The 9652-nt window shown below is 32.2% G+C and overlaps 1 protein-coding gene across 4 annotated transcripts in view; it reads left to right on the forward strand.

The window, feature by feature from the left end:
• Positions 1-9652, forward strand: part of LOC109541249 (NADP-dependent malic enzyme-like) — a 51815-nt gene that overhangs the window by 11759 nt on the left and 30404 nt on the right. For 2 of the 4 annotated variants that reach the window (XM_048670282.1, XM_048670284.1), the window contains exon 2: positions 5600-5786. In XM_048670282.1, coding sequence (XP_048526239.1) covers positions 5600-5786 — 187 coding nt within the window. Of the gene's footprint in view, positions 1-3167; positions 3352-5434; positions 5542-5599; positions 5787-9652 lie in introns of those variants that run through there. The other 2 variants (XM_048670283.1, XM_048670285.1) reach the window with 2 other exon arrangements.

Genomic DNA, 9652 nt, shown 5'->3' on the forward strand with positions numbered 1-9652 from the left:
AAACCCCCCTTGGTACCACCCACCGTAGCTCAGCTGACCAAAATCCCCCAACAACAAACGCTTGACTCTCAAAAGCCCCCCAACTTGCCTCCCGCGCAATTCGCTTCCTGGAGCCTAAAAGCCAAATGTAAATTTTCCAGCGTTAGTTTCAAAAGCCACAAAACCGCCCAAAACAACGACCACAAACACAACACACCTCCGCTGAAAAGCAAACCCCCCCAACACCCTCACCCAGGTATCCTCGAGGTACCAGCACGAAAGACTCAAGGCCTTAAATGGCTAAGTCTGTTAAACATCCACGCACAGTAATTGAACCAGTCTTAGTCGAAAAGCACGGGAGATCACTTCGCCCACTGCCTCATCGCCTTTGATAATGTTATGCAGTTGTGGGCGAAACGTCAGGAAGAAATTCCCATGGACCACGGCTTCAAATCCCGAAAAACATTTTATATGTGATTTGACCGGCCGTAAAAGCCTTCATAGTTACATAAGTAGTATTACTTTCCAATTATCACGTGTGAAACTGTGATATACCCGTGATGTATCAGGTGGTACAGTTAGACGAACTTGCGGGAAGTACTCTGGCAGTGATCAACCAGAACTGGCTTACACCACTCAAGCAAGAGGTACTGGGGCCTCCGATTAAGGAGAGTATATGCGTTTAGAAAGACTCTTACTGACGGAGTCCAAGCTGACAGCAATTGGAGGTATTTTGGAATAAAAAGAGTTTTCTTTCGAACGGGTTCGTAAGAATAGTAGTTTTTTATATGTCCTCCGGTTTTTTATTATTATTTTTGTGACTGGTCAGAACTACTTATAATTAATTAAAATTGTAACCATCTTTGCTTGCTTCCTGTCAGTAAAACACGATTAAGATTCTATAGTGTCTTATTGTAATCAAAACATTTCCTCAATTCTCTACAGACCTAAAACCGACGTTTAAGTGACGTCAATAAGCAGACGTCCAGCCGACGTCATTAAACAGACGTCTGGCAGATGTGTCATGTAGCGGTAATTTGGACGTCCAAATGACGAAAAACGAGGAAACGTTTTTGAGTATATGCGTTTGGTAGTAAGTACGTAGTATCATAGTGGTTTATAAATCAGTTGAATTCTGTTAACTTTAACCTAGGCCTGGGTAATACTGTGTCTTAAGACACTTGTGTGTTGATGCCGCTCTCTGTGTCCCTGTGCAGCGACACTTGGCCTCTTACGACGCTGTATTTTCAACAACACTTAACATTTAATCTCATTAAAGATGGTAGACTTCGAATTACAGTTTATGAAAGCCAAGCGCAGTTACCATATGGTTATAAAGACGCACGGACGATTATGGAAATTCGAAGTCACCGAGAGAGTCCGATATTTTACCTTATTCTCAAACCGTCATTATTACATCTAACATACAATGTCGTCTACTTGAGTTTGCCATATGGGACGCGCATATGGGAATCTTTTTATGATTTAGGGAAAAGGTTATTCTTCATTAAATGCTCTGATGGAATCAAAACTATATAAGACAATATCGAAAATTTGATTAGAGTTGAAGTCCGTTCAGATATCTAATTGCACCCACCGATGATGAACATCAAGTTTTGGTATTTTTGTTTGTTTAAGTTGGTTTGATGTGGGAAACTTGTTATGATTAATTTTACGAAAAAAAGTTAATCGTTATAAAAACTTCTGCATGTTCTAAATTCTAAAATACAATTATCAGATACCAAATTTTTTTAGTATTATCCGAGGTTTGTCAGAAAATATCAATTTTTTTTTCATATAATTGAATGTAATTGCATATTGGAACGTAGTTTGCAGTTTCGATCAACTTTTCTTAAAAAAACAATGTTCGATATTGTGACCTTACAAAATGTATCAACTTTTTGAAATTTTTAAATAAAATAATTTATAATTTGAAAACGGTTTATTTCACAGCTTAAAGTGTAAATGCAAATTTGTAACTTTGTAAATTATCTATCTAATGACGTATTAATATACAGGTACTTCTATTTGAAAAACAAAAGTTATATTGCGTTAAAAAGTTTTAGATTGAAGTCCACATTGTTAACACCCTGTACAATGTATTGATAATTTGGTTCAAAAGAATTCTTAACCAATCTGTAGTGATTGGAAAGACGTGTTTCTTTGTATCTCTAACATCTTTTTTTATGCTTCTACAATGAATTTTTAGATACTATGTTTTTAAGCAAAATTTTACTAAAATGGCGATAATCTGCCAACGTCGCAAGTAAGAATAAAAAAATTTACGGTGCATATGCAGAGTTTCAAGATGCATTCCATGAGCTAATGAAAAATGGGTAGTTCTATTTAAAAAAATACACTTTGATCTTGCCTCGCTTTTCTGTATCATATGAGATATTTTTAAAATGTACGCACTTTGTGCGTCAACAACTTTTATATGAAACTATTTTTCGAAAGTTCAACATCAACGGAAATAATGGACTCTATCGCACTAAAAAACCACCCTGTATATGTATACAGGGTGTCGCAATAAGGATGGTAAGCGGCTGTATCTTGGAAAGTATGTGTTGTAGAGTGATCGGAAAAAAAATTTGATAACAAACTTGACGAAAAGAATTTGCTGGAAATTATTTTGAAATTTCTCAGATGACCACCAGATGGCGTAACTGCAAACGGTATTTTAAAAAGTCGATCTTATACAGAAATTGTCCCTATAAGCGAAACATCTAGTAAGTTTAATGACAAAACTTTGAAATCGGTCAAGCCGTTTCGGCGTTACAGGTTTCTTTGAATTAAGCGGTTTGACTCTATCCCCACGCTTTATTTGACAAGTTTGGAAAAAAGTTTATAAGGAAAGTAGTACGGTTTTTTATGATCATCTTTTGACTAAACTTACTAGATGTTTTACTTATAGGGACAATTTCTGTATAAAATCGACTTTTTAATATACCGTTTGCAATTACGCCATCTAGTGGTCATCTGAGAAATTTCGAAAAAATTCCGATCATTCTACAACACATACTTTCCAAGATACCGCCGCTTACCATCCTTATTGCGACACCGTGTATATATCCCCAAGAATTTATAAACTAACTATATGTATATATATATTTCAGTTTGAAAAGTCTTTAAATTCAAAAATCTCTTGAAAAGTCAGATGAATTTTTGAAAATTGAGACTTCTGACTTAATATCATTGACAGTTAAATAACTTTAAAAATTCTCCGTTTTTTTGGTAGCTCGTCTCAAATAAAGTGGTGATTTATATAACAGAAGAGAAAACTGTACATATTAGTTTAGAGGGACTCAAATAGTTAGCAATGACATGCCAAACAACTTGCAAAGCGTGTCCTGCTTTGGGGAAAGAACATAGGTAACAAAAACTTTTTTCACATTAAATATTACTAACGTCCATAATATTGTAGAATAAACTCCAGAAAATAATGATTCCCTTCGTGGCTATTATGAAACTGCTTCAGGTATTTCAGATAAAATAGAACTTAAGTTGAAATCGTACTGTTATTTCTTCGAATGCCCGCCACTTGAAACTATAATAACTAAAATTATCAACAGAAAAATAATATTACAGCGTAACAAATTTAATTGGCAGTTGTAATTTTGCAAACCATTGTCTGAATCTTGATTTACATGAATAACTTTAAACTTTTTATTCGCTTTTTTGATAAAGTTATTACTTCCTATGTAAATTTCTAAATTTAACATTGTTAGCCGTTATTTTAAAATGAACCAACGCTTTGTTTTGTGAAAGAGGTTTGTTAGCAAAATGATAAAGTTGCTTCATTTGTTTGGCTTACCGATTTTCCTTAAGAAGAAGGTCCAGATACTTTATACACTAGCCACAGTTTCTCGCCTTCAACTGTTAATTCTGCATAAATCCACTGCCTCTCAAATTAACAGTTTTCGTTTCGTATATTCGTTTCGTTCTGTTAAATTCTCCACGGCATGTTTTTCTCTGTCATATAACTACGCATAATGCAAGATTATTATTAAGTAAATATGAAATATAAACATTCCAGCTGCTAAGAGACAAGTTTGGGAGGAATACTTACTTGTTACCACTGTCTAACTGTGGTCTAACTTTTCTGTTAAGAAAAACCAGCATGTCGCAATACCGTCTAGACTTCGATACACCTGAACCGGCGAAGGTACTTACCTTTTTTCGAGCGAATCCTTTTTTATCAAGTCTTTATTTTACGCTATCGTTAGGTTTATTTTAATTGATGACTGATGCATTGACGACTCTGTGATTAATTTAAATTAATTTAACTACACTAGATTTAGAGCTGAAACTCCTGTTTTCCTTTTTAGGGCTGTGAGAGTGACTTAAATACTTATAGTCGAAACGTTGGCCCATGAAAAATAGTGTATCATTTTTTCGCCACCATCTATTGACCTATAAGCTCACAGACCTAAATAGGCATTATTTATTGTTTATTTGGATTGTTTCTTGTTTCCATTTCCAGTATTTTTCAGTAACTTTGTTAAGAAATGCTAAACCATTACAGTTAATTTGATCGATAGAACACGAATGCTTATGATACCAGCCAAATTTTCAGAATTGCGGTAATTGACTGGTTTATGCTCCATCGCGCTAGAATTTAAAGATATGCATTTACATACACAACTACATAATCTACTAACAACTGTTGTTAGTGGTCTTTCTTGAGAAAATGCAGATTTCGGTCACGTTTTGATCAAATAAATTATAATTTTCTAATAAAAAAAATAAATAAAATAAAAATAACGTAACGGTAATAAGTTTCTCATAAAATCCTTTGTCTTATAAAAACCGTAGAGATACGGGATAATTACTTATTAATTAAAAAGATTAATAAATCTAACTAATCTAACCAATACTAAGCAGAACTAACAAAAACTAAAAACATATCCAAACCCTACTAAATGTGTCAAAGAAAAAATTTAAGAAAACATAGATTCGGCAAATTCGCGAAATTTTTCGAACATTGTCACCATGAGGGCGTTGTGGTAAAGAACGTTTTTTCAATGAGTGAAAACTGGTGGAAAAATGCATTTTCCCAACAAACACCACTAAGAAAAGCTATTAGTAAAGGATTAACCATACGTAAGCACAATTATCTTTATTTCAAACATAAATGGGCAACATAGACAGTTACTCCGGCATCCGTGTGCCTACGTCTAGGTGCCCTCAGTCGTGAGTCACCCTACCCTGTTTATGATGTATGTAAAACTATTTCAACATTCAACTGTAGCGTAAACATAATTTAGTTTTTAAATATTATCCCCAAGTAAAACTAAATCAAAACTATAGTAAATATCGGATAATTGGCAAGCGAACATCCTTATCAAGCATTTAATATTACTAATCGACTTTCCAAATTCAATACTGAATACTGAACAGCTGATAGCAAACGACGCCTACTCTGAGCGTCGCGCAGCTCACATATGACGCTTAAGCTTCCATATCGTTCCCACCAGAACTAAAAGCGCACGCGTTCTCCAACCGGGAAAATGTTGGGACGTAGCGTAATATTTTTTTACTATTACATTACTCGGCAATATCGTAGGTTGAACGAAAGTGCGCTCTTTACATTATATTTACGGAAACCGTATTTTTCCAGCTGCACCGTAGCCGCAAAACAACTCAAGGACAAAAAAAGTGCCGATCATAGATTGGAGAGCGGTTTACCTCAGCAAACGAGCATCATCATGGAGAAAGACAGGCTAGGCCAGTGGGGAAATGGGGACAATCTGATTCCTGGACAAGAAAGCGGACTGGATCGGTTAAAGAATCCTGGATTAAATAAGGTCAGTTTATTGTATTCTAAGGTCTGAACAGCAGTTTCTGGCACGAAATTTAAATGTTTGTATTCTTCGGTATATAATATGATTTGTTATTCATTGTTTATGTTTATTGTTATTCATTCTGTTATTGTTGCACACATACGGATGTAAGAATTATTTGTTTTGGCTACAGGCGAAATATGTTTGTTTATTGACATGGTGAAAGATCATTTCTAATTTAATTTTGAACAGGAAATCAATAAGATGGCTAATATCTAATCTAGAGGAAAAATAGGCGACTAAAGCTCGAACAACAATTATTCCAAACTTTGAATATTCACGGTTTTCGATAATTAAGTTCTAACGTCAATTGGCCAGTGTTTTGAATTTGACTTTTGCAATGTCATATTTAGTTCAATTGTCACTTATATGAGAAATGACTTATCACTCAAATTACCTCAGATAAAATAAAGATACTTTTGAAATAAGACACAGAACAACATATGTAGGACATTACGTTGCATAAAACAAGTTTATTACCTGTAACTTCACTAGACAGAACGGTATAAGCAGTAAGGAAAGTTTTGAAACATTTAACTCATTATTATTCAATAGGATTAACTATTCAAGTTATAAAATTGTCAAAAAATGCGTCAAACACAATTGTTTTTAGGAAGCAACAAAAAATGATCTTGAATTTAACTGAGGAATTCCGAAATTGATTTGAAATTACTTGAAAAACTCCGAGGACTTAAATATTATTTAAACAATTTGTTGAAAAAGTAACATCAATTTACTCAGAAAAAATCTTATTTAACAACAAAACAACAATTTAAATAATATTTTTGCAATAATTAATTAGTCGCAAGGTTCAAAATAATCCGCACATACATCACTCTAAAGTTTAGTTGAAAATTTGTATTTCTATCATTTTACAGTAAACGACTCCGAAATTTCAAGAAAACTTAAGCACATATATGATATTAATAATCTTACTTTATTTTAAAAAATTAAATAGAGTCAGTTTATAGTGAAAAGTCAAGTTCTCATGGCCTTAGCTAAACCTACCGACTCTTCTAAAGTGTAGGTTTCGAGCTCTCTGGTCAACTTAAAAAGAGTTTTTTTAATGAGTATAAGTTTTCAATTTCTTTAATTGTGCTGGGAAGACTGTTGAAAAGTTATATGCTATTGTAGTATTTGAGTCTATAGCTAGTTGTTCTTGTTGAACATTGACTCTGTAATTCAAGCCTTGAAATACTAACCGGTTTTTACATGAACTTGCAAATTCTTTTATGTAAATTGCAGTAACAGCCAGAAGGGTAATTTGTTTAAATTTACTTGAATACATTTTTCAAGTTTTCTATCCGAAATTAGTTTTAAGTATCTATTATTTTTTGACAAACAAACATTCTCGCAAAGTGTCTGCTAATCTAATTGATATTTTCCTTTGCAATTTGTATAATTTGACAGCTCGATATTTTGAGACACATTATTTTCATCACTTATTTGAATGTACTCTGGCATATTTATCGTTGATCTCTTTTTTCTAAAAACTGGTTTTGGAATTATTAAAATAGATACCTACTTTAATAAAATGTTATAGTTTCGATTTTTTTGTTACCGTAAGTTTTATTTGTAATTGTTTTATTTGTAATTGTTCAATTTGAATCTGGATTTTCGACTCTTCCATTAGAAAGTAATTTATCCTATTGTAATAATCACTGAATTCAACAATTATTATCCTCAGTCATAACAAATTCTATAATAGGAGAGCTTTGCTCTTGTCGCAATTTTTACATTTCAACTTTTTAATTTATATGTACGTACATTCCAAGCCCACTGAAACACTTATTTATTTCCATAAATAAAGTCATACTTTGGACTTTGATCATTCCTGATGCTTGTGTATAATGAATATGACGGAAAAATCAAAGTTCGCTAATTAAAAAAGACTTGCATTATCTTTTTAACGTAAACATAATCTTATTTAAATAAACAAATCGGATTCTACCAAACCAGAAAAATTTATTCTACGATTAATGCCAACGTTCTTTTGAAATTTGATGGCTTTTAATTTTGCAAGGCTTATTTATTTAAGAGCATATTCTTTGCCTTTTTCTTTCTGGAGTTTGTCCAACTGACCAAAGAGCGAGCCTGTAAGTGTCTTCAATTTCTCTTTTATACTGGCTGACTAAACGGAATTTTTTATTGCAAAATCTACATAGACTTAATTATTGTGTGTTATTGTGAAATCTGAACACACCTAACGGTGGAAGTGCTTATAATATTATTATTACATCTGACGTCATGCGAAAATATCAGTGTGAAAGGTGAAATACCCCGCGATCCGGAATAACCAAAATAGATCGGTGAGTTGACCTTAACGGATTTTAGCCAGATATTATCATATTAGCCATTAGTTAAGTAAAAGTAATAAACTACAAATGTTTTACAATAGATTTCTTCTTTCTTTTGAGGTTTAATTCAGATTTTCATAGTATTGTATACAGTGTTACCGTAACGTAGAGTACACGTTAAATAACGTCTACCCAAAAATTTGGAAAATTTCTTGAATAAATAAAACTTAATTTGTAGATGCCCACATTGTGCAATAAAAGTACTTATCATCACGTCATTAACTTCGTATGCAATAATTACGAATTAATTCAGTATGAAGACTTCTGCATACAGGATGAATTAGATCAATTCGAATACAATAGAATACAACTTCTTTTACGAAAAAATTATTATTTTTTTAATATATTTTGCTGGTTTTTACATATTTTTATTTAACATACAAGCGTTGCAAAGATTCATTTTTAGTAAGCACTCATAACGGCATGTTTTTGTCAAACAAGGACCTAACAGAGTTTGACAATACCTTGAGTGTCCCAATATCAATTTACAATACAAATATTATACGAAATTTTATCTACTTTTGTAGAATAACAAATTAAATGTTACAAAATTATATTTCACAATTGTGAACATTTTTCCAAACGTTATTATGTTGGAAACTAATGCTGTATGAAATTAACTAATGCTGAATGAAAAACTAATGCTGAATGAAATGCTACAACACTAGTATTGGAATAAAAACTATTATAAACAAATCTATTTTTTTAATTGAATAATTCTTTTTAAACAAAACAACAAATAGAAATAAAATTAGATTTAAACTATTTAAATTAACGAATAACATTATAAACTTGAATAAAACTTTAATAAGGTAGTGAAATAATTTAATAATGAAATAGTTATTCACGCAGAACATTAGAAGAGGCATTATTCTATTATTATGCTTAACAGCGAACAAACCTATGATTAATTATAAATCTATTTTTTTGCAATAACTTTTTCAAGAAACAAAATTCCCAAGTCTGTAGGTAAGCCTATTCTGACTCATAGCTATTCTTAAATAATTTTTATTTATCTTTAAAGTGCTGAAAGATCTTTTACAACTAGCACTTGAAGATGGTAGTGTCATTGCAAAATTACATAGTTTATTCATTCCATGGAAGACTAAACTAAAATATTGCAAAACAAGTGTGAGATCTGTTAAATTGTTTATTTTTAGATTATTTGTGACTTCATACCTCTTAGTGGCATCTGACAATGACTTTGTCTCGTTTTCAATTGAAACTGTATTACATTGGTAATAGTTAGCTAAAGAAATAAGCATTTCAAATTTAAAAAAATAGATTAAATGTCGTTATTAAATGGATTAAAATCGACAAGGGAAAACGGAATACAGCATCTTTGAGAATGCTGTACTTATCCAAGGATACATTATATAATCAGCCCTGTGCTGTATCATAAATGCTATTTTTAACGGCCACACGTTATGGCGACTTAACAGTTCAGGATAACATTTTCGATAACGCAGCAAC

Source organism: Dendroctonus ponderosae, unplaced genomic scaffold (assembly GCF_020466585.1).
Source record: "Dendroctonus ponderosae isolate FM_Combo_2020 unplaced genomic scaffold, Dpon_F_20191213v2 Dpon_F_20191213_1, whole genome shotgun sequence".
Lineage (NCBI taxonomy): Eukaryota > Metazoa > Arthropoda > Insecta > Coleoptera > Curculionidae > Dendroctonus > Dendroctonus ponderosae.